Raw genomic sequence first — 27,135 nt, forward strand, 5'->3', positions numbered from 1 at the left:
AGAGCAGGATGACAAAGTAACAACCTGGAGATGCATACTTTTAAAAATTATCTATAAATTTTAATTATCTGTGCTACTTTTGTATATCTTCTGTCTTGTGCCTCAGAAATTATGAATAATTGAAAAATAGGTTGTAATTTTTTTTCTCTTTCAGAATACTAGAAACTTGCAGGGCCTTTAGAAAACAGTTAAAAGGCATTTGGGAAAGTAAGTGTTAGAAAAGCTTCTAAAACATAATCCAGTTTATTATCAAGGAAGTAGAAAATACTTTTCCCAATGTTTCCCAAACTTGCATTATAAAATGGAAAAATAACGATATTTTAAATGTGTAAAAATCCAGTGCTCAAACTTTAAATAAGTCAAATGTGAGTCTCCACCTCTCAGAATCCTCCTCTCCCCAGATAGACTCTGTTCTCATTTGAAGGGTACATGTGTATGTATACCTACATGTACCTTAAAGGTAAAATCCTACTTGAGTTCATATTAATCCTTTCCACTTCTATTCAGAATGACAAGGTTTTTACTGAACCTCTCTGACCTTACACCTATATCTCTTTTCATTCATGATGAGCATCTAGTTCTCAGTGACAGCAGGAATTATGAAAGAATATTCTGTCATTGCTCCTTTGCTTTATCCCATAGCATATAGAAGTATAGCAATCTCAGAACATGAATGTCTAGATATCTCCAACAATGTGACAACTAAAAATAGTTAAAAATCTTTTTATGGCTATTTTTGTCCTTAGTGTAGATTCTACTAGAGTGTATTTGGGTTTTTTTTTTTTTTTTTGACTTTGAATACGCCATGTGCTCTAGATTTGTCTTGAAATCATGTAAATCATTTATTAAATAACCATATAAGAAAATTATGCTTTTTAAATTCCCAAAAATAAAAAATACAATAAAACATGAACTTAAATGTGTATCATTAGGTTGGTGCTATGACTACCAAAACAAAAACATACAAAACAAAACACTCTAGTAGAATCTACACTAAAGACAAGAAGAACCACAAAAAGATTTTTAACTATTTTCAGTTTCCCTATCATTATACCAATGAGGCAAGTGGGACCTAGAGAGTGATCTGCTAGATCACACAATTCGTCAGTACAAGATTTGGGGTTAGAACTCAGGGTTCTTTGCAACTAGTACTGGACTTTTTCAAAATGACTCTTTAAAATTTTTACTTCTATTTATATATTTGTAGGTTCATAAATTGTTAGAGCCATAATAGATCTTAGAGATCATCTATCGAGGCCACCATTTCCCTGCTATACCTTCATTTAATGGGAGAAAGCAGAGACCAGACGCAGATCAGGAATTTGATTACACAGCTTCTTATTAAAGAAACTTCTTTTTCATCATCTCCAATGAAGACAGTTAGTGTAAGAGACTGTATGTATAAAATGAAAGTTATTTTATTTGGTAACCAGGTTAAAGCCTGCTTTTAAATAAAATCTATTAATGTAATAAATTGAAATAGTCTGATGACAATAACCACAAAAAAGAAGGGATGACTTTTAACAGAATGATGAGTAGTTACAACAAAACTCTTTTTAACTAGCAAGCTATGTTCCTGCATTTAAAATGTTACTCATTTATTCACAGCTTCTAAGAGGAAACATTTATATTACAAAACAGTGTCAAACAAACCAGTGAATTTGATAGAGTACCAAAGTTATTCACAGTTGATTCATGGTTGCAATTTATCCTTCTTTTTTTCTTGCTTGTGTCTTTCTATCTGTCTGAAGGATATTTGTTCCCTGCCTCACAATTTACTAAAGTTTATTTTTAGAGGCTGCATAATCTGTACTTTGCTTGGGACCTTTGTTCTAGTCACAAAGGTTAGACTTAGGGAACTATTTTTTCCCCCACAGTGGTACAGTTTGCATAAGTGGCTAATAATGATATAAAACCAGAAATGCAGATTACTATTGAAAAGAAAAATTAGTAAGATTAAATCAAATAAATAAAAATAAACTAAAATCTGAAAGAGCTTTTAAAAAGATTAGAGTTACTTTGTTTTTCCAAAATATATTGTGTGTATTTCTGTTCTCAAATTAAAATTAATGATTTATAATACATCTCGAATTATATTATCTAAAGTTTTCATTTATTAAGTACTTTGTGGAAGCAACAAATATTGATATATTATCTAATGGTAATTTATAACATTATCTGCATAAATCTTTAGAAAAATATTGTGACAAGCAGTTATTTATAAAGGCTCAGTAAGACATGATATAAACATGAGAAAACTGATGAGCAAGGATAACTTTAAATATTTTGTTTCCTATAAATTAGATTTTATTTTAATGAATCTGACATTTTATCCCTGAATGCAGCTTTTTTCCTGGTCTATATTTAGAAAGAGAGAAAGTTAGAATGTAAATTGAAATAACATTTAATTTTTACTTAATTTTCTGTGACATATACATTATAGGATGGTTTAAATGAAGCATAGCATGTTATAGCGACTAGAAGTCTCAATTTAATTTAAAATGATTATGATTATGTAGCCAGCTTTAGGAATATGATTTTGATACTTAATAGTAACTTAATTTTATTACCTACAAACATTTACTGAGCACTTATTATATGCCAAATGCCAATGTAAACTCTGTGTGTTTAACTCAATCTTTTTTAAGCTATACTATTTTGTTTGTTCTTTGAGTTCAGTCTAGTATTGACTTAATTAAATCTACCAAGTCCTTCACATCTATGTTACAACCAACACATGTCAAAGATAATTGGTGCGAACTTTCCAGTGAATAGAAAGTGAATTACCTGCACTACTTACCGAAGTGAAATGAGTACGAGGGATGACTGGTGTCTGAAGCCTGTATCACATAATCCCAGTGAGATTTTTTAAATTTTTTAATTGAAGGATAATTGCTTTACAGAATTTATGGCAACCCACTCCAGTGTTCTTGCCTGGAGAATCCCAGGAACGGAGGAGCCTGGTAGGCTGCTGTCTCTGGGGTCGCACAGAGTCGGACATGACTGAAGCGACTTAGCAGCAGTAGCAACAGTCATACATCAATAAGAATCAGCCATAGGCACACCCGTGTCCCCTCCCTCCCAGACCTCCCTCCCGTTAGAATTAATAATAATTCTAAGACCTACTATCCTCATGTTGCAGATGAGAAAACTGAGGCACAGAGAAGTGAAGTGATTTTCCCAAAGGCACACAAAACAAGTGGCAGGACTAAGCAGGTTCCAGTAACTGCTACACTGGGGTGGTGCTTCTCCAAGTGTGACCTCCATGTCAGCAGCATCAGTGTTACCTGAAAACACGCTGGGAGTCATATTCTCAGGCCATACTTTGGACTTACTAAATCCAAAACTCGAGGGTGGGGTCCAAAAATCTGTGTTTCGGCCACCCCTCTGGGTAATTTTGATGAACGCTGTCTTAGTCTGGTTGGGCTACTGTAACAAAAATGCCACAGACTGTGAGTGATTTAAACAACAGACATTTATTTCTCACAACTCTGGAAGCTGGGGAGTCTAAGATCAATGAGCTGGCAGATTTCAGTTTCTCATGAGGACCGGCTTTCTGGTTCATAGACAGCTATCTTCTCACTGTGTCCTCACGTGGCTGAGGAAAAGAAAACTAAAGCAAACTCTCCTTTCTCTTCTTGTAAGGTTACTAATCCTATCGTGAGGGCTTCACCCTTAAGACCTAATTGTCTACTAAAGAATGCACATCCTAAAATCATCCACAGTGGGGATTAAGATTTCAACAAGAATTTGGGGGACATAAACAGTTCATAAAACACTAAAGTTTGAGAACCACCGCCCTCAATCAGAGGCCAGCAGTGTCGTGGTAGAGATGATCATGCAAACACATAACTGCCATTCATCTAGTCAATGCATTTGAAGAGGAATGTAGTAGGTATAGCAGTGTGCAAAGAAGAGTGTGAAGGAAAAGGGATTATTTTGCTTTCTGAGCATTAAGAAATTTGTACTGAAATTTCAGAGACAGAGGAAGGGCAGTCAACTCACAATACTGATGAGAGTATGTTGGTTTTGCTTATCTGGAGTTTGAACAAATAGTTCAGATGACTTCCAGTATTTCTGGAGCATTTTGGCAGAATCAATATAATAACTGAAGCTATTCTGTTAACTTGCCCACCTTCTGGCTATGATCGTGTCTCTCATATGTATATTATTCTTGGAATTGATGCTTACGTATTAGTCAGAAGAGATCTCTTAAAGATACCTAAGATAATGATGTATTCTTTTTGCCTGGAAAGATAAGTTAGTGCTAGATATTGAAAAGTCAGCCTTCAATAATGTTACCCATCTTCTTTATCTATTAAAATCCAAAGTAACTACTGTCTCTTGCTTTGGGATGTAACAGAACTGAGCATTACAAGGCACTGTCTTAGCTTGTAATACCTAAATCACTTAACTCATTAAGTGAGTCATCCCTTATTTTTCAGAGCACAGTAGTCTAGAAATCCTCACAATAGTCTTCCAGGCTAAACAAATTCTTTGCACTTTTCATCCTACTGGAAACAGGGATTAGACATAAAGCAAACAACATGGGCTGTCTATTCTTTGTAACATCTTCGAAGAGATGGCCCTGATTTGCACCACTGTTTTCAATCACTTAAAAGGCAATAATTTAATTATGCCATCCTTTATAGAAGAACTGCCATTGCTTTCAGTTCACTTCCAGGCCTGACACAAATAAATCACTTCAATAAAATCCTTTTTTTTCTCCCTCTTAGAGATGAGAATAAGTAATGATACCAGTGATTTTCCAAGGAAAAAAGGAATATAATATACTTCTTATAGAGAAGCAAAATATTTCACAAAATCATGATTTATTGTGGTATTTAAACAATTTTTCTTGGATGTATGTGAAAAAGGTTTAAATAATTTTATATTAGGGTCTAGTCAAGGCTATGGTTTTTTCCGTGGTCATGTATAGATGTGAGAGTTGGACTGTGAAGAAAGCTGATCGCCAAAGAATTGATCCTTTTGAACTGTGGTGTTGGAGAAGACTCTTGAGAGTCCCTTGGACTGCAAGGAGATCCAACCAGTCCATTCTAAAGGAGATCGATCCTGAGTGTTCATTGGAAGGACTGATGCTAAAGCTGAAACTGCAATACTTTGGCCACCTCATGCGATGAGTTGACTCACTGGAAAAAGACTCTGAGAGGGGTTGGGGGCAGGAGGAGACAGGGACGACAGAGAATGAGATGGCTGGATGGCATCACCGACTCGATGGACATGAGTTTTGAGTGAACTCTGGGAGTTGGTGATAGACAGGGGAGGCCTGGTGTGCTGTGATTCATGGGGTCGCAAAGAGTTGGACACGACTGAGCAACTGAACTGAACTGAACTGACTGAGGGCATTTTTTTCCTTTTTTTAAAAATTTATTTATTTTAATTCGAGGCCAATTACTTTACATTATTATATTGGTTTTGCCATACATTGACATGAATCTGCCCCAAGTGTACATGTGTTCCCCATCTTGAACCCCCCTCCCACCTCCCTCCCCATCCATCCCTCTGGTTCATCCCAGTACACCAGCCCTGAGCATCCTTTATCATGCATCGAACCTGGACTGGCGATTCGTTTCACATATGATAATATACATGTTTTAATGCCATTCTCCCAAATCATCCCACCCTCACCCTCTCCCACAGAGTCCAAAAGACTGTTCTATACATCTGTGTCTCTTTTGCTGGCTCGTATACAGGGTTGACATTATCATCTTTCTAAATTCCGTATATATGCGTTCAGTTCAGTCGCTCAGTCGTGTCCGACTCTTTGCGACCCCATGAATCACAGCACGCCAGGCCTCCCTGTCCATCACCAACTCCCGGAGTTCACTCAAACTCATGTCCATCGAGTCGGTGATGCCATCCAGCCATCTCATTCTTCGTCATCCCCTTCTCCTCCCGCCCCCAATCCCTCCCAGCATCAGAGTCTTTTCCAGTGAGTCAACTCGTTGCATGAGGTGGCCAAAGTATTGGAGTTTCAGTTTTAGCATCAGTCCTTCCAATGAACACCCAGGATTGATCTCCTTTAGAATGGGCTGGTTGGATTAGTATACTGTATTGGTGTTTTTCTTTCTGGCTTACTTCTATATTAGGGCATTTTTAGAGAGGCAGATACTACACTCTGCTTTTGAACTTAAATGCTGAGAGAGAGCAGTCTAAATGCCAGGATGGGCAGTGGAATACACCTTAGAAATACATCATCCATGATTTCAGCCCACTGATGGTCAAGCCTTTATGACTTTACAAAGAGAAGATGTCTTCCAGGGTATCTGAAACAAGTTCTTTTCTCATGTGAAAATAACTAATTCTTTCCTAAGTTCATTTTAAATAGTAACAGTATGACACATGGCTTAGATTAAAAGCTTGAATTAATCAGATTAGATTAATCAGCTTGAATATTATAGTTGTCATTTTATTAAAGTTTGCACATCTCAATTGATTTTTTTCTTAATGACCCAAGTTACCCAGAAAGACAGTCATGCTCTAATATTATAGTGAATTAAGACCTTGAATAAGTGACTCAGCAATTGTCATATACTCTGTGCACTTACTGGCTTTATTAGTAAACACAGAGTCTTTCTATGACTAATGATATTTTGCACTATGGGCCAGTATTTCATCAGATGTTCAATTAGTACCATTCATATCAGGTGAGTGTTTTGTGTTCATTAGCTGATAAAGTCACAGGACTACAGTTGCTTGTGGTAAATTCATTCAGTTTTTTTTTTTTTAATGTCATTAAACTCTATATTCCTATGGTTATGTTTTATAGCTCCTTGTTCACATTAGCCCCTAATTTTGTAGAATTTCAGGGGACTGTCCCTATCCTGTCCTATTTCTTTGTATTTATAAGAAACAAATACAAAGTTTCTTATATTTGTATGCTTGAGGTCATGTTTCTGAGCCATCTTCAATAAAATGTGCATGTTTTGAATGTTGTCTGCCTCTGAAGTGGTGGTGTTTTGACGGAGAAAATGGTTTTACTGACTAGCAAATCATTTTTAAGACCTCTCCTCTGATTACTTAACTTTTTGGTTTACTCACCATGTGTCCTTCTCTAACCTAGAGAAAGTGTGGAGAGCCTGATTCAAAAGCATTCCTATGCCCGCTCACCCATCCGTACCTATGGAGGAGAAGAGGATGTGCTGGGGGATGAGGTTCAGACAACACAAAATCGAGGTAAGACTGCTTCCAGGCTGCTAGGAGCAAGAGTGCCCAATGGAGAACAAAGACAGGCAGGTGATGAGACTTCTAGTCCTCAGAGGAGAGATGGCCCTCTTCAGGAAGGGACAGCCTGAGGCTGATCATTATTTTGCCTTTACCTCTTAAGTGATTATGCTGCCTGAAGCTTTCCTGTGGCTTGTTTTCCAGTTAAAGGACACTGAGCCTCTGAGTCAGGGCTTAGGAGTTATTTCTCTGTTATCTACTACCAGAGAACTAGTGGATTTGAGGGTTAGTTCCTTAGTCTTTCTGAATCTGTTTTACAATCTGAAAATCAGGGAATATATCTGTTTTATTTATATGAGGGATATCTTATTAGGATCAATAATTAGAATGGAAAATATTTGAAAAATGAAGATTTTCCTGCTGCTGCTGCTAAGTCACTTCAGTCGTGTCTGACTCTGTGCGACCCCATAGACGGCAGCCCACCAGGCTCCCCGTCCCTGGGATTCTCCAGGCAAGAACACTGGAGTGGGTTGCCATTTCCTTCTACAATGCATGATAGTGAAAAGTGAAAGTGAAGTCGCTCAGTCGTGTCCGACTCTTAGCAACCCCATGGACTGCAGCCTACCAGGCTCCTCCGTCCATGGGATTTTCCAGGCAAGAGTACTGGAGTGGGGTGCCATTGCCTTCTCCAGAAGATTCTCCTAGTGGAGTGTATTATGTAGCGGTGGTGTCCTGGGTGGTGAGAGTCTGGGAGTATTAAAAAGTTCCTCTGTTGCAGATGTTAAGGAAGGAGCCCTTTACATCTGGGAGTTCAGACAAAAGAGATTAGAGGATGCCTGTGCACAGGGATGTTTGTATCGGGAGAGTCTTATATGGACATATTTTTATGTCCATGATAAGTAATAGCATAAACAGACAAAACATATGACATCTCTTGTAAATAAATCCAAATGAGCTACAAGTAATTATGCAGTTGAAAAATTCACTGTCAACCTTTGTTTAAACTTCTGGATATTGTGATATAAGAAAAACTTACTCTTGCAACTTGTTAATTAGCTAATAAAAAATTATGGAAACTAAGCTGTCATTCCTCATAGTCTGTAATGATGTGCATGTGTGCTCAGGCTTTGAATGTTTGTTAGTCCCTCAGTCATGTCTAGTTCTTTGTGACCCCATGGATTACATACAGCCCATCAGGCTCCTCTGTCCATGGGATTTCCCAAGCAAGAATACTAGAGTGGGTTGCCATTTCCTACTCCAGGGCATCTTCCCAACCCAGGGATCAAACTCACATTTCTTGTATTTCCTACATTGGCAGGCAGATTCTTTATCAATGCATCACCTGGAAGACCCCCTACTATATACTAAGTATATGGTAATACAGTATGCATCTATATTTTATATTGTGACAATTTGTTATTTTCTATTGATGTGGCTTCTAATCTTGCTCAGTACTATGCTATTTTCATAAACACAGTATTTTGTTTTTAAAACATGATAACGTGTTTTTATATCTGGTAGGGAAAATCTATCCTTGTTACAATTAAAAATATTTTAATATTCTAAACATTATTTGTCCTGATAATTTTGCAAATTGAATTGAACATGGAAAAATGTTTGGTATCTCATTGGCTTTGAAAGTTAAGGTGTTAGTCACACAGTTGTATTTGACTCTTGTGACCCTATGGACTGTAACCCACTAGGCTCCTCTGTCCATGGAATTCTCCAGACAAGAATATTGGAGTGGGTTGCCATTTCCTTCTCCAGGGGATCTTCCCAACCCAGGGATTGAACTCAGGTCACCTGCATTGCAGACAGATTCTTTGCCATTTGAGCCACCAGGGAAGCCATTCATTGGCTTTATACTAAACCAATAAATTAATTTGGGAATAAATCAATTTTAAAAAGACATTTTATTTTTCATCCCAGAATATGGCATGTGTCTCCAATTATTAAAACCTTTCCTTCCATCTTTCAGTAGAGTTGTGTGAAAAACTTCAAGTAAGTATCATGCATTTTTTAGAGTAATTTCTTTTCTTTTTTTTTTATTTTATTGGAGGCAAATTACCTTACATTAATATATTGGTTGGTTTTGCCATACATTGACATGAATCCGCCCCGGGTACATGTGCTCTCCCTCCTGAACCCCCCTCCCACCTCCCTCCTCCCCATATCCTCCCTCCGTGTCATCCCCGTGCACCAGCCCCAAGCATCCTGTATCATGCATTGAACTTGGACTAAGTATTTATTGTTTATTTTTGGTGTTTATTATTCCCACATTTCAACTTCTGGATATAGCTGGCACATTAAAATATGTTTGATTTTTGTGTATCTGTCTTAAATATAATCAACGTAGTTAATGTTCTCATTATTTCAAAAAGAAAAGGGTTATAGAAGCTAAAAAAAAAATTAAAGAAGAAAAGAAACACTCTTGTGGATTTTCACAATGGCTTTGGCAACCAGGTAGCTTTGTTGAGGCTTGTCTGTCCAGCCTTACTTATGGGGATGCTGGAGGTTAAGACAGTGATCAGCTATTTGGAGCTTCTTTAAAGGGAATCAGGTCATTATCTTAAGGCAGGGTGCTAGCACTGTAGCCACTCTCAGAGAGGCAATCTAATGAGTAAGTCTTTTTCTACTTATCAAATTTTCTCTTCCATATGTGGTATAAATGATATCCTCTTGTGTGGAAAGGTAGAGATGCCTCCTGATTGAACTGTTTCTCTTTTAAAACTGTAGATCTGTATCTATATATATATATTTTTTTCATTGACACAGATAATGTAAGTCTTGATTTGCATGTTGAAGAAGAGTTTCTGGTCTAATGAGATTTTTTTTTTCCCTTTCAGGATCAGCCTTTACAACATCTGATAATTTGTCTCTTAGCTCCTGGGTATCGTCTTCATCCAGTTTTCCTGCATTTCAGCACCCACAGTCCCTGACTGCTCTCGGCACCAGCACGGCATCCATAGCAACACCCATTCCTCACCCCATACAGGGCTCTCTGCCACCATATAGCCGACTTGGGATGCCTCTGACCCCATCAGCCATTGCCAGCTCCATGCAGGGGAGTGGACCGACATTCCCCTCGTTCCACATGCCGCGGTATCATCACTACTTTCAGCAGGGGCCCTATGCTGCTATCCAAGGACTGCGCCATTCCTCTGCTGTGATGACGCCATTTGTATGATTCTTCTAAATATAGGAGAGTCCAGATCCAGAATGTGCAGATGGGTATGGAAATATAGGACAGGGTTGGGTGGGTGGGATATGGGGTGTTGGAGCAGGGGCTCTCCAGGAAACATGGGACCTATGAAAGAGGAGAGCTGGACTCAACAATAAAACCTACCACTGAGGGAAAGCACCATGGACCAGGCTTCATCTGTAGCTGGGAGACAGCTTTTGAGTTTGAGAGAGAATCAGTGTAAAGTTCTTAGCCAGCCTAAGTCCTGGAACTAAAAGGATATCAATTTACCCAGAAAGTTTAATAATACAAAGCAGATGAATCTTAAGGTGCATTATTCCTAGTGTTTAAAAATGCTGTGTCAATGCAGTAATGTATAAAGTCAACATGTATAGGCTTTCTTTCCAGTTTCCACAGGTTAAAAGAATCTTCAAAGAGGCAATACTGTATAACATACTGACCATAATGCATAATGATTAACTTAAGTCAGTTCTGTCTGTGGAAATGAGAGCCAATAGAGAAATATTTATAGTGCTGTAGCTCAAGCATGTTTAGTTTTCCTTTGTGTTAGTTTGCTGGGGAAGGAGCTGAGATAATAATGCTAATGCATCCTATTTTGTGGATGAATAGGTGGTAATGACTTCACAAAGTTCTTTCTATAATATTGAAGGGCCAGTACCTGATAAGTTCTTTTTCACAGTCTTGTCTTCTTCCTAATTCTGTTTCTTGCAATTATTTCCCATTTATGTAGGAAAAATTTTCCATATACAATTGTGAAATAAGAGGCTCTATATGTTACATTGTAAAACTGAGGTTTTCTTTTTCTAGGCTGCATTGTAAATACACTGCTTGCTTATTCACTGAGGGACACTCTAAAGTCTCTACACTTTGACATGTGAGACTTTCTTTCACTTAACAGCTATAATAAAAAGATGGTTGCCCTATTCTGAAAGGAATTTTTCTGCCATGAGTACCAAAGTCCCCTTCATTTTTACTTCAGCTTTGAGAGACCTTTGTTTGTTGTTTTTTAGTCACTAAGCTGTGTCCAATTCTTTTGTGACCCCATAGGCTGTACCCTGCCAGGCTCCTCTGTCCATGGCATTTTCCAGGCAAGAATACTGGAGTGCGTTGTCATTTCCTTCTCCAGGGCATCTTCCCAACCTAGGGATTGAACCCGCATCTCCTGCATTTCAGGCAGATTCTTTTCCACTGAGCCACCAGGGAAGCCCCTTGGAAGACCTTATGGATGTTAAAATGCACCAGATCAAATTCTCATTTTCAGTAAATGTGCTTTGTTGTTTGATCAGCCACTGCCACTGACAAGGTTTATGAATGACCATTCTCAATGCCCATATAGCCACTACGTAACCACTTAACCTATGGTCATGAATAGTTATATGTTCATATATCTGATTGGTTCTTTTTTCTGGGTTACATTGAGTGACTCAATCATTCTTCTAGGTCCATAATATGAAATTGCATGTTAACACAATGATCAGTTCGATACCCTGACTGAAATGTTAAAAATGCTTATAAGTAAATCTAAAGAATTTATCCACTTTATTTTCAACTCTTGCTATCTTCTTAAGCCTTATTTTGACATTTATAATAGTTTAACTATATCATAGTTATGTTTGTATTATTTTTGAGCCAATATGTAGGCATTTGCAATCAGGGTAGTACATTTGGCATTTTGCAACAGTTCATTTCCCTAATAACAGAGGTTTAATGAAGTTTGTAGTCCTTCAGCTGTAGATGTAAAGCACTCTAGATACAGGATTTAACCTGTCTTCTTCACAAAGCTCCCCAATACTCTTTTTTTTTTTAAATGTAATATCCATTCTACTTTGTTCTAACTATGAAAGTATTGAATCTGTTCAAAGAGATGGAAAATCTTGCTGCTGAGAGTAGAGGTGTATTTGGAAGTAAAATGTAATATATTTATCATATCAAACTCAAGTGGGGTTTTATTTGGTTGTTTTAATGTTAGGCTTTTCCATATCAAATGCCTTTCTTGGGCATTTCCAGCCTATGAAACAAGGTATAATTGGCACAGCCTGTCTAACTGATGCTATTGTTGGACCTTGCAATTGCCTTTCTCCACTGTATCCCAAGGTTTATTTATGAAGCTGCATTAACTAAACATCTCAAAGTCCTATGGCAGACACTGTAAGCTTGTTTCTAACTTCTTGCACGTTATGCTACAGTATTCACAGGTAGTTTGCTTTCAAACATAGCTCAGATGTGCATATCCTTAAAAAATTAGTTATGCATAATGTTTAAAGTAAATATCCACAGAGCTTAGGATAAGGATTTACTATTTAATAGTTGGCCTGTTTGTCAGTGCTTTTAATATAGAGTACTACTACTTAAAGCAGGAATAGCAAAAGTAAATACTATTTTATATGATGCTACTTAATATCTAATAAATGACTGGTCTACTAAAGTGAACCCATATCTGAATTTTCTTTTCAAGGAGAATGAAAGGATCATTTTAATACTATTTTGACATTTTTTCCCAATTGGTGTGTCTCAAAGTAGGTTTGTATATTTTTGTTAAATATTGTTTTATGATAGTAAGTCCTGAATTCATAACTTTATTTTGTAATTCATCAATATAAGACTAAAAATAAGTAGCATACTTAGAAAAAAGCAGAGACAAAGACACCAAACCATGCTCTTGGAAAATCACACCTGAAATTCTAAATCAGATACTTTTAAAAAAAATATTCAGCATTATTTGAACAAGAAAGTAAAAGCACAAGTGAAATGGAGCTTAACCTGATCAGTCACTAGTCATGGAAACTAGGGATAGATGTTTGCCCCACAAGGGTTCTTCTGAGCTGTTCTATTTGTTTATTATTTAACTCTTTGAATATTTAACATTTAAAACTCTATTAAGCCTGTTTTATCAAAAGCAATTGCAAGAACTAGATAATTAGTGAGAAAGGCAATTGAATGATAAAGAGCATGATTTATGGTATATTTGGAATAAATTCAGGGTTCCCCCCAGCTATATTACAGTATCAAAAAGCTTGGGTAATGTGTAGTGCTGCTAAAAAGCAGCTCTGCCTGAATGGCTTCATCTAACCCCAAAGAATTAATTCATAACTTAGTAGATTCTACATATGTGATATGTTTTAAAAACATTTATCAATAATTCTGAGTAAGCTGTTTATTTCTTTTACTTAGTAAATCTACCCCCCAACTCCTTGCCTATCCTTGGCAGTATAAAGGTAAGCCTATCCAGCTTGTGTCTAACATATCACAAATTATTAGGTAACAAGGTCTACATTAATGAATTTGTATTACACTATGGATTTATAGGGATGGTATATTGTCTGAAAGATCAACCATCATTTCTAGTAGGTAGGCACAGAGTAGGAGATATTAAGCTTCCTGATGATGATGTATCATCTAGTAAATACCCTGTGCAGGAGTCACACTGACTTGTGAGATATTCCAAAACCGTCTCCCTCCACTATTATCTGTATCTTTGTCATTGCACTTCTCCAGTCACAGTACCCATCCTGGAGGGTAAAATGGAAACCCCCAAAGCCCAAGAATAATAAGTATCCTTAGCAGCAAAGCATCTGCCTATTCATAGAGACTAAAAATTTTTCACAGAGATATTAGGATATTTATCCCAGTTCTGAATTTCACATTAGCTTTTCAGGCTGTCCTGCTTATATTTAAGTTGAATAACATTGAGAAAAATGAACTTCAAAAAAAAAAAAACAGTGACTTGACCACCCCATTGAAAACATGGTCAAACTCAAACCATGTCAGTTGTATAATGTGCAGGATCAAATATGACAAGAAAAACAACATTTTTACTCAATTTTGCACTGACTAAGGAAAACTTTTCATTATTAAATGTGTATGGAATTGATAATTACAAACAAACAATACAATACCAAACTCTACATCTAGACTGGACAGAAATAAAGCATTGGACAGAAAAGAGTTTCAGCTACTTCCCTTAGAGAGCTGGGCTTGGGTGGAGGATACATTTTATAAATTTTTATATTATTTTAGAATAAGTATTTTTATGTAAATAAGCAAAGGGAAGGTTAAAACGTTTAAAATTTTAGGAAATCATAACATCCTTTTTTCACTACTATCCCATGTCAGTTATAAAATATTCCAGTACTTAGCTTTCTTCATCATGTTTAAATATGCAAAGGTTCATTTATTAATATTTGATAGACCATTAAGTAGTTTTGGTCTTTATTCCTCTGTCTCTCCCTTAGATAATTCTAATCCCCCCCTCCCCATAATAAGAAAATAAAAACATTTTGGTGAATAGTACATCTGGACAAAAAATACAACTTGTATTTTACTTCTGGTACTTTAAAATACTATATTTAGTTGTTGCTTTTCTTAGTTTCAGAAACCTAAAAGAAAATCTTTCATTTCCTAAAGGATAAAATTGGATCTAGCCTCTTTAGTGGACTCTATCATAGTTCAATTGTTTGCTGTGTTTATTTGCTTAATGAGTTGCGTGAGAACAGCCACTGTAATGAAGTGTGTGTGTTGGGGGTGGGGGAAGGGCATGGGAAATGTTTTATGAAAAAAGAAGTTATAAGCCTAATGCTATGAAGTAACATCTAATGAAGTTCTTTTTAAGTGCAATATATTTATTTCTGCTAGAAATGTATTATCAACATTATGTAATATTTGAAGCATTACATACTATTTGTAAACAGCTTAAAATTATATATTACTCAAAATTGTACAGAAGTACAAATGTGTGAATATTAATTTCTTTCATTAAATATGGTGTGTTTTTTATATATATGCACACACTTATACCTTTCATTATCTCACACACTTTGCTTTGTGACTTTTGGTACCCTTTCCTCACCTAGAATAAAAAGAGGAAGATTAGGTAAGATTAGGGGTCCCCACTAGTCACTCCCAGCACAGACACAACCCACAGGAGTACTATACAGGGTTTCTGGTTTTGTCTTTTTGTCCTTCAAAGTCTTCAGAGAAGAGGCTGCTCTCAAGTTGCTACCAGTTCCCATCTTTCTTCACCCAGTTCTTTCCATTCATTCCTTCACTCTACCTGATGAGCTGGTCTTTGCACTTCTCTACACTGAGTGATACTGAAGACGCCATAAAGTTTAAAGAACTCCCTACCTCTCATTCCAGTCATGAGCTCTTGGAAGTGCTATAATGATATTACACAAAGCATACTGACACAAAATAAGATTAGCCACATTCAAAGTCTTAATACTTCTTCCATGTAACAGTCCCTCAAAATGCTTGACGTTATCAAACCTTGTGCTTTCAGAAGTCTGTTCTATTAACCTTAATATTCTGTGGCTGCCAAACACCAGCCTTTAAAAACAAAATCTTCTATTTGGAATAATTCCAAACTTGCATAAAAGTTACAAGAATAGTACAAAAGAAACTCTGTATACTCTCTACCAAGATTGACCAATTGTTAAGTTTTTGCTCCATTTATCATTTGCATTCTTATCGAGTAGTCAGTGCATATATACACATACATACAATTGATTTTATGAACATCTGACAGTAAGCTTCATGTATCACCCCCCATTATCCCTATAGTAAGCTCATATCATGCCCCATTATCTCCTAAGTAACTCAAAGTATACTTCCTAAAATTGAGGTGATTCCATTAAATATCAATAGCAGAATTAGCAACTTCGGGAATTTTGACCATGGTATGATACTGTGATCTACGGTATTACTCCCGTTTTGTCAAATGACACTGGTGATTCCTTTGTAGCATATTTTTTCCTTCAGTAAGGATCAGATCCAGTTCAGAATCACATATTGCATTTAGCTATTATCTTTCTTTAGTCTCCTTTAATCTGGTACCTATAGTTTCTCAGTCTTTGTCTTTAACAGCAAATTAATTCCTATGTTTTCAGTGGCTTATAGTTTATTACTACCCTCAGTTATTTTGATGCTCAAAACATTCCAGATTTGGTCATTGGGAGCACCTTAAGTTGGCTCCTGTGTTCTCTTGACATGTCCTAATTTGCTTTTTTAAAGTACTTCTTCAGTTTCTGGCATAACACATTGTTCCAGGTTCAACTTGTACCTTTCCTGCCTTAGCCCTGGAATTAACAATTCCTACCGGAGCCTAGATTCCTTTGTTAGTTTGGGAAACTGTATTAGGAACCAATTATCTGGGTGCCAGATATACTCACTCTGGTATGTTTCTGGGCCTTTTCAGCTGACAGGAATACATAAGTGTATGTAAACATACACATTCAAATATATGTATGTGTATGAATGTGTGTATTAGAAATGTATTAGAAGTCATGAGCTTATGCTATTATATCCAACTCCAATGTACTGCCATAGGGTATTTTTTTCCAGGCTTTGCCCATTTCATATCTGTATCTGCCTTCTTCCACAGTGAGAATCCTGGCTCTCAACAAATCAACATATTTATTCACTCAATTCTACTATACACTCCAAATAATTTCATATTACTTATTTCTTACAACTACAATAAATCTTCTAAAAAGTTTAGGATTTGTTTGTAGACATTCCCTCCTCACTCAACTAAGGGTATTCAGTCAAATGACATGTTTAGTAGTTAATTAGATTGGTTTTTCTTCCTATATGGTTATGCTATTCATTTGCAATACAACTGGGTTCATTTTTTCAGTTTGCTTACAGTTTTAAGGATTTTTTTCCCTCTCATTCTTACTCAATATATATAATATATATAACATTAACAACAAAAAACTTAAAGAACAAAGAACAATAAGCAATTATAACAAGGTCACAGGATGCAAGGTCAATAAAAATAATCAAATACTTTCTAATCTACCAGCAATGAACAATTGTAATTTGAAATTAAAAATACAACACTGTTTATATCAGCAACAAAATGTAAGAGAAGAAATACTTAGGTATAAATATAATAAAATATATACAAGATCTATGTGAAGAAAATGATGAAACTCTGATGAAAGAAATCAAAGAAGATCTAAATAAATGGAGATATATTCTATGTGTGCATACAGATAATCAAGAGTGAAAACTGATTGGCTTTATAGACTTTATAGACTCAACACAATTCCAGTCAAAATTCCAGCGAGTTTTGTGCCCATCAACAAACTGATTCTAAATTTTATATGCAAAAGACCCAGAACAGCCAACCAAAATATTGAAAAAGAACAAAGCTGGAGGACTGACAGTACTCAACTTCAAAATTTACTATAAAGCTACATTAATAAAGACAGTATGGTATCGGTGAAAGAAGGGACAAGTAGATCCACAAAACACACTGGAGAGCCCAGAAAATAAACCCATATGAATACAGTCAACTGATCCCTGACAATGAAGCAAAGGCAATTCAGTGGAGAAACTATAACTTTTTAAAAATATATAAATTTATTTAATTGGAGGTTAATTACAATATTGTATTAGTTTTGCCATACATTGACATTAATCCGCCACAGGTATACATGTGTTCCCCATCCTGAATCCCCCTCCCACCTCCCTGAATCCCATCCCTCTGGGTCATCCCAGTGCACCAGCCCCGAGCACCCTGTCTCATGCATCGAACCCGGACTGGTGATTCGTTTCACATATGATAATACAAATGTTTCAGTGCCATTCTCCCAAACCAGAAACTATAACTTTAAAAAAAATTATGCCAGAACAACTGAATATCCACATGTAAAATAATGGATCTAGACAAAGACTTTTCACCCTTTACAAAAATTAACCCCAGATGGATCACAGATCTCAATGTAAAATGCAAAACTATAAAATTCCTAGAACATAACAGGAGAGAATCTAGGTGATTGTGGATTTTTAAATACAGCATCAAAAGCATGAACCATTGAAAAAAAAGTTAATATGATTGTCTATATTAAAATTAAAAAAATTTGTTCTATGAAAGACATTACTAAAAGGATGAAAAGATTGGCCACAACTGGGAGAATATATTTGCAAAACACATATCTGATAATGGGCTTGTATTAATATACAAAGACCTATTCAAACTCATCAATCAGAAAACAATCCACATTTTTAATAGGCAAAAGATTTATCTGAATAGACAACATACCAAGAAAATATATAAAGGTGGCAAATAAACATTAAAATATGCTCAACATCACATGTCATTTGGGAAATGCAAATTCAAGCAACAATGAGATACCATTACACACCTGTTAGAATGGCTAAAATCCAAAACACCAACAATGCCAAATGCTGACAAAGACAAAGAATAACAGTGCTGGTGAGAATGCAAAATGTTACAGCCACTGTGTATGACATTCGGGAAAAGGCAAAGCTATGGAGATAGTGGACTTCCCTAGTGGCTCAGATGGTGAAGAAACCACCTGCAATGTGGGAGACCTGGGTTCGATCCCTGGGTTGGGAAGATCCCCTGGAGAAGGCAACTCACTCCAGTATTCTTGCCTGTAGAATTCCCCATGGACAAAGGAGCCTGGCGGACTACAGTTCATGGGGCCGCAAAGAGTCAGACATGACTGAGTGACTAAGCACATGGAGATAGTAAAAAGATCAGTGGTTTGCAGAGGTTTGGGAAGAGAGAGGGATGAAAAGGTGAAACATTATAGACTTTTTAGGGTGATGAAACAATTCTGATGATATTATAATGGTGGATACATGACATGATACATTTGTCAAAGCCCAAAGAACCATACAGCTCAAAGAGTGAGCCATAATGCAAACTATAATTACATAAGTTAATAAAAACATATCATTACCAGTTTATCAATTGTAACAAATGTACCAAACTCGTGCAAAATGTTAACAGGAAAAACTGTGTGCAACAGTAGAGGGGAAGGGTATATGGGGACATACAGGAATTCTGTACTTTCTGCTCAGTTTTTATGTAATTCTAAAACTATTCTAACAAATAAAGTCTATTAATTAACAAAAATTAGCCCTTTACCACGGAGCTACGGTAAAGAACCCAGCTGCCAATGCAAGAGATGCAGGTTCAACCCCTGGGTCAGAAAGAAGGAAATGGCAACCCACTATAGTATTCTTGCTTGGGAAATCCCATGGAGAGGAGCCGCCTGGTGGGCTACAGTTCATAGGGTCACAAAAGAGTGGAACAGGACTTAATGACTAAACAACAACAATTTAAAAAAGCCAATGAGCTACCACTTCACACCCACTATGATGGCTATAATCAAAAGATTGAGAGTAACAAGTGTTGGCAAGGATGTAAAGAAATCGGACCCCTTGTACATTGGTGGTGAGAATATAAATGATATGGCCACTTTGGAAAACAGTCTGGTGGTTCATTAAAATGTTAAAGGTAGAGTTACCACATGACCTAGGAATTCTAGGCCCGGTATATATCTAGGAGAAATGAAAACATATGTTCACATAAAAACTTGTACATGTATATTCCTATTATTCACAATATCCATAAAAGTAGAAACAACCCAAATGCCCATCAACTGGTAAACAGACAAATAAAATTTGTTGTATTTATGTAACTAAATATTATTCAGCTATAAGAAGAAATGAAGTACTGATATGTATTACAACATGAACCTTGAAAACATTATACTAGGTGAATGAAGCCAGACACAAAAGACAACATATTGTGTGATTCCATTTATATGAAATGCCCAGTAGAAAGATACTCAGAGAGACAGAAAGCAGACTGCTAGGGGATAGAAGGAAGGAGAAATGGGAATGACATCTAATATAGTATGATTATTTTGGGGGCGGGGGGTAGTAAAAATGTGGAATTAGATAGCAGTGATTGTTCCACAACACTGCGAATATACTAAAGAGACTGAATACTACACTTTAAAGGAATATATTTCATGGTATGTGAATTATATATCACTAAAGCTGTTACCTTAAAACATAAAAAAAGCTATCCAGAAAATATTTCATTTCCAATTTTTAGGGCCCAACTTGTCAACTTTGAGGACTTCCAGGGGAGTAAATCATATGTACTTATGAGTTAAGAGTAAGCAGTCTAAAATCTTCTCCCTGCCTCAAAATTCATTTTTATCTGTAAAAAGAAGATAATTCTGCCTATTAGCATTGTATGGTTTTAGGCTCTCAATTTAAATTGGGTTATTTTTAATCTTGTTTTTTTTTTTTTCCCTAGGAAGAACTGTAGCTGTTTCTTTGGACTCCCTGGAAAAGAAAAAGATCATATAAATAATTCCATTTCCATCTTGATCCTTGATATGGTAATAATTATTTCCTTTTATAAAACATTTACTGTATCTATATACTTTATATACATTATCTTACTTAATCTTTTCAACAACTCTTTGAGGTATGTGCTATTATTATTCCCATTTGAGGTACAAGAAAATTGAGGCTTAGAGAAATTAAATGCTCAGAGACCTACAAAGTGAGACAGCGAGGTTTCAAACCCTGTCTGTATTCATAACTAAGACTCTATGCTAAACCCTATAACAAATATTTCTAGATTTTAGAAAGAAAAATTAAGGCCTACATTGCTTTTACTTTCTGTTTCTCTGAATATCCTTCTGCTGGGCATTTCAAATACAAGGATTTATACAATATATTGTCTTCTGTGTCTCCAGGTACGTAATCTTAATTAAGAAACAAACACATAACTCAACAATTTTTCTCCTACCGAATTTTACATTGTCACTGATGAGTCTCAAGAAGAGTTTCAGATTGTAGCAATGACAAAAAGGAAATTTTAAACTTCCACATTTACATTTAAGGAAAGGTCAATATTTATGTGAAAGCAGGACTCTGATGTCCAAAGCAAAAGCTTGGTGGTCTACATAAAAACACTTACTATTTAGGGACGTTTCCTCTTCCCTTTGTATACTAGTTGCGACTTAGGCTTCTAAAGGATGGACGTAATCAGAGAATAGGAAAAATGAAGTCAACCGTATCTAAGAGACCAGACATCATATGGAATCAGGAAAGAACCAGAACAGAGATCAGGGACGCAGTGGAGGCCAAGTTGGGGCTGGGTTGAAAAAGGTAGAGGGAGATAGGCTTAGTTCATCCGAGTTGGCAGTGAGAGGTGTAGCAACCGAAGGACAGGATAGGGAACAAATTGATGGGTAGACTGCGGAGAGTAAGACCATCAGGGCGGAATCTGAACACATAGCTAGAGACAGGTAAGGAGAAAAGAGAAGCACGGTTAACAAGGGAGTTTGGTACAGCGCACTATATAACTCAACATGTGTATTTTTCCAGCTACCTAAGTCAGTTCAGTTCAGTTCAGTTCAGTTCAGTTCAGTCGCTCAGTCGTGTCTGACTCTTTGTGACCCCATGAATCACAGCACACCAGGCCTCCCTGTCCATCACCAACTCCCGGAGTTCACCCAAACTCATGTCCATTGAGTCGGTGATGCCATCCAGCCATCTCGTTCTCTGTCATCCCCTTCTCCTCCCGCCCTCAATCCCTCCCAGCATCAGAGTCTTTGCCAGTGAGTCAACTCGTCGCATGAGGTGTCCAAAGTATCGGAGTTTCAGCTTTAGCATCAGTCCCTCCAATGAACACCCAGGATTGATCTCCTTTAGAATGGATTGGTTGGATCTCCTTGCAGTCCAAGGGACTCTCAAGAGTCTTCTCCAGCACCACAGTTCAAAAGCATCAATTCTTTGGCGATCAGCTTTCTTCACAGTCCAACTCTCACATCCATACATGACCACTGGAAAAACCATAGTCTTGACTAGACTGCCTAAACATATGTTCAAATACTAACTGGAATCAAGTTTAAAAGACTTAAATAAGGCTTTGCATGCATGCTAAGTGGCTTCAGTTATGTCTGACTCTTTGCAACCCCATGAACTGTAGCCTGCCAGGCTCCTTTGTCCATGGGATTCTCCAGACAAGAATACTGGAGTGGGTTGCCATGCCCTCCTCCAGGGGATCTTCCCAACCCAGGGATTGAACCTGTGTCTCTTAATGTCTCCTGCATTGGCAGGTGGGTTCTTTACCACTAGGGCCACCTAGGAAGCCCTTTAATAAGGCTATGTAGTCCAAAGTCTTTATTTCATAGATGAAGAAATCATAGCTGGTGAAATAAATTGCCAAGACATACTGGCTTACTGTGATATTTCTTTACCACTATGTCATAATCAAAGTTAAATCTTAAGTCAATCTAAAATGAGATATAAAACATAGCACACGTGTCTTATGTTTCACTTCTTTTTTTGCTATATTTTGCATCTAACCTGCTCAAACATAAACAACAGTCCATTCTTTAATATGGTCTAAGACTTCTGCTTATTTGTAGTAGTTCTTGTATCAGTTATTTGGTTGTAACTTTTTTAAAATCCATCTGTTGGAAATTATTCAAGGAACTATCAACATTGGGTTCATGGAAAAATAGACTTTGGGGGTATGACATAAATACATGCCCGTGGTTGTGTATGTACTGGTTAAGTCATTTAAAAATGATTACTGAGTACCCTTCTACTCAATCAGTGTGCACATATTATGCGATCAGCTTGTCTCTCTGTGGGGGGAGGTGAAGGAATTCTCCCAATTAATTAATGGATTATCTTCCTTCCTCTGAATGAAATATTTCCATGTAAGGCTGTTTAAGGTCAAGCAGATCTCATTTCATCTGATATAGGCCTGGGGAACTAACCAGTATGGGTGGTTGAGAGAGAGAGTTTTAAAAGGAGAATAGGACCCTCACAGAAACAGGACTAGAACTTCAGAAATTTCAACTTATTACAAGACACCTTTTCTCCTGTGGATGAAAAGGCAGTGTTTACACAAAGTGTCACATACAGATGTTTTTACATTCAAGCTGTATGCTTCACTGCAATTTGATGACTTTCCATTTTCTTCTATGAACAAGTACCTGCATAAAACTAGAATTGAAACAGGCTCTATAAAGTAATTCATAGTAGCAAATGCACTATGTAAAATGAATCAATGCAAGATATGTAATGTTTTTAGACTGAAGCAGTTGTTTTATAAAAACTACATGTGCAAAGACATTTCTTTTTTTATGAATATTTTATTTTTAATTTTTTAAATTTTTATTTGAGGCTAATTATTTTACAATATTATATTGGTTGGTTTTGCCATACATTGACATGAGTCTGCCCTCGGTGTACATGAGTTCCCCTTCTTGAACCCCCCTCCCACCTCCCTCCTCCCCTTATCCTCCCTCTGGGTCATCCCCGCACACCAGCCCCGAGCATCCTGTAATATGCATCGACCCTGAACTGGCGATTCATTTCACATATGATAATATACATGTTTCAATGCCATTCTCCCAAATCATCCCACCCTCACCCTCTCCCACAGAGTCCCAAAGACTGTTCTATACATCTGTGTCTCTTTTGCTGTCTCATATACAGGGTTATCATTTGCATCTTTCTAAATTCCATATATATGCGTTAGTATACTGTATTGGTGTTTTTCTTTCTGGCTTACTTCACTCTGTATAATAGGCTCTAGTTTCATCCACCTCATTAGAACTGATTCAAATGCATTCTTTTTAATGGCTGAGTAATACTCCATTGTGTATATGTACCAAAGCTTTCTTATCCGTTTGTCTGCAGATGGACATCTGGGTTGCTTCCATGTCCTGGCTATTATAAACAGTGCTGCGATGAACATTGGAGTACACGTGTCTCTTTCAATTCTGGTTTCCTCGGTTTGTATGCCCAGAAGTGCAATCGCTGGATCATATGGCAGTTCTATTTCCAGTTTTTTGAGGAATCTCCACACTGTTCTCCATAGTGGCTGTACTAGTTTGCATTCCCACCAACAGTGTAAGAGGGTTCCCTTTTCTCCACACCCTCTCCAGCATTTATTGCATGTAGACTTTTGGATAGAAGCCATTCTGACTGGTGTGAAATGGTATCTCATTGTGATTTTGATTTGCATCTCTCTGATTATGAGGGATGTTGAGCATTTTTTCATGTGTTTGTTAGCCATCTTTATATCTTCTGGAGAAATGTCTGTTTAGTTCTTTGGCCCATTTTTTGATTGGGTCGTTTATTTTTCTGGAATTGAGCTGCAGGAGCTGCTTGTATATTTTTGAGATTAATTCTTTGTCAGTTGTTTCATTTGCTATTATTTTCTCCCATTCTGAAGACTGTCTTTTCACCTTGCTTATGGTTTCCTTTGCTGTGCAGAAGCTTTTAATTTTAATTAGGTCCCATTTGTTACACATTAAGAAGATCATACATCATGATCAAGTGGGCTTTATCCCAGGAATGCAAGGATTCTTCAATATCTGCAAATCAATCAATGTAATACACCACATTAACAAACTGAAAAATAAAAATCATATGATTATATCAATAGATGCAGAGAAAGCCTTCGACAAAATTCAACATCCATTTATGATAAAAACCCTCCAGAAGGTGGGAATAGAAGGAACATACCTCAACATAATAAAAGCTATATATGACAAACCCACAGCAAACATTATCCTCAATGGTGAAAAACTGAAAGCATTTCCCCTAAAGTCAGGAACAAGACAAGGGCGCCCACTCTTACCACTACTATTCAACATAGTTCTGGAAGTTTTGGCCACAGCAATCAGAACAGAAAAATACATAAAAGGAATACAAATTGGAAAAGAAGAAGTAAATCTTTCACTGTTCGCTGATGACATGATCCTCTACACAGAAAACCCTAAAGACTATACCAGAAAACTACTAGAGCTAATCAATGAATACAGTAAAATTGCAGGATATAAAATCAACACACAGAAATCCCTTGCATTCCTATACACTAATCATGAGAAAATAGAAAGAGAAATTAAGGAAACTATTCCATTCACTGTTGCAACGAAGAGAATAAAATACTTAGGAATATATCTACCTAAAGAAACAAAAGACCTGTACATAGAGAACTATAAAACACTGGTGAAAGAAATCAGAGAGGACACTAATAGATGGAGAAATATACCGTGTTCGTGGATTGGAAGAATAAATATTGTGAAAATGAGTATACTACCCAAAGTAATTTATACATTCAATGCAATGCCTATCAAGCTACCAACGATATTTTTCACAGAGCTAGAACAAATAATCTCACAATTTGTATGGAAATACAGAAAACCTCACATAGCCAAAGCAATCTTCAGAAAGAAGAATGGAACTGGGGGAATCAACCTGCTGGACTTCAGGCTCTACTACAAAGCGACAGTCATCAAGACAGTATGGTACTGGCATAAAGACAGAAATATAGACCAATGGAACAAAATAGAAAGCCCAGAGATAAATCCATGCGCTTATGGACACCTTATCTTTGACAAAGGAGGCAAGAATATAAAATGGAGAAAAGACAGTCTCTTTAACAAGTGGTGCTGGGAAAACTGGTCAGCCACTTGTAAAAGAATGAAACTAGAACACTTCCTAACACCATACACAAAAATAAACTCAAAATGGATTAAAGATCTAAATGTAAGACCAGAAACTATAAAACTCCTAGAGGAGAACATAGGCAAAACACTCTCCGATATAAATCACAGCAGGATCCTCCATGACCCACCTCCCAGAATATTGGAAATAAAAGCAAAAAGACATTTCTTTTAGTGGAAGTAACTTGCTGCAGATGAATTTGAAAGGACCTTTTAACATATATGAAACAGACCAATCAGAAAATAAACAGCCACCAAGAAAACTGAGTCTACGGTTATTCTATTTTTGAAGAAATACAGAGATACATGAATAAACAAAATTTTTTTCATCTTTGTGAATTTATAGGAAGTCTTGCAAAAGTATAGAAAATGAATCCCATTCAGTTCATCTTTTAAAAACTTAATTGAAATGAATAAAATCACTAAATCTAAATGCTCTGAAACAAATCTTGGGTATGTGGCTCAATAATAGTATAATCATGAGATCCTAAGAATTTTGCTCTCATCTTTAGGACTAGTTAATAATGACAGATTAGAGGTAAACACTTTGAGGCCAATTCCAACTCTTTATTCCATAAAGGGGGGGGGGAAAGTAATGTATAAGAAACTGTGAAATAGCACAAATAAAACCCCATTTTGTATGCATATTATTAAAGTGAAATTAGTATTTTAAATTATCAACTTGTATGTGGAATATTTAACATTTTCAAAGCAATATTCACTTAATTATCTCAATCTTTCCAGATCCATATAACTAATCTAGATATAGATGTAACTCAACTATCCACTTAAATTTATATTTATATATTTGTACAAAGTTAAAACACTTAAACTTGATTAAAAATATCTGACTCAATGAAAGCATCATCATTATTATTTGAAAACCGAACACTGGCCATGATGAATATCTTAATTATTTTGATACATGAAATACACAATGTAATATCTTTATGATGGATTAATTTGGAATTTCCTTACATTTCCTATTCAGTTACTGATGTACAATAACAGTGATTTTTTTCTTATTTAAAAAAATGAACTTAAAAACTTCTGTTAAATCCTGATTTACAAGTCATTACTGCCATCTGCTGGCTTTATAGTTTCACTGCATTTTGGCATGCTGCTGCTAAGTCGCTTCAGTCGTGTCCGACTCTGTGCGATCCCATAGACGGAAGCCCACCAGGCTCCCCTGTCCCTGGGATTCTCCAGGCAAGAACACCGGAGTGGGTTGCCATTTCCTTCTCCAATGCATCAAAGTGAAAAGTGAAAGTGAAGTCGCTCAGTCGTGTCCGACTCTTCAGGACCCCATGGACTGCAGCCTACCAGGCTCCTCCATCCATGGGATTTTCCAGGCAAGAGTACTGGATGGGGTTGCCATTAACTTCTCTGGCGTGGCTTGCAGTAAAGAGAAGCAATTGCTTTACTAAAAGAAAA

At 36.6% G+C, this 27,135-nt stretch overlaps 1 protein-coding gene across 2 annotated transcripts in view; it reads left to right on the forward strand.

The window, feature by feature from the left end:
- TBX20 (T-box transcription factor 20) overlaps nucleotides 1-10,425 on the forward strand; it is a 48,501-nt gene extending 38,076 nt beyond the window's left edge. For both annotated transcript variants that reach the window (XM_055420246.2, XM_088832303.1), the window contains 2 exons: nucleotides 7,085-7,197; nucleotides 10,032-10,425. In XM_055420246.2, the coding sequence (XP_055276221.1) occupies nucleotides 7,085-7,197; nucleotides 10,032-10,372 (454 nt within the window). In that variant the 3' untranslated portion in view covers nucleotides 10,373-10,425. The remainder of the gene's footprint in view (nucleotides 1-7,084; nucleotides 7,198-10,031) is intronic.
- Nucleotides 10,426-27,135: the final 16,710 nt, after the last annotated feature.

The sequence above is a fragment of the Moschus berezovskii genome, chromosome 3, assembly GCF_049115385.1.
Source record: "Moschus berezovskii isolate FMDL1 chromosome 3, NW_MosBer_1.0, whole genome shotgun sequence".
NCBI classification, from domain to species: Eukaryota; Metazoa; Chordata; class Mammalia; order Artiodactyla; family Moschidae; genus Moschus; species Moschus berezovskii.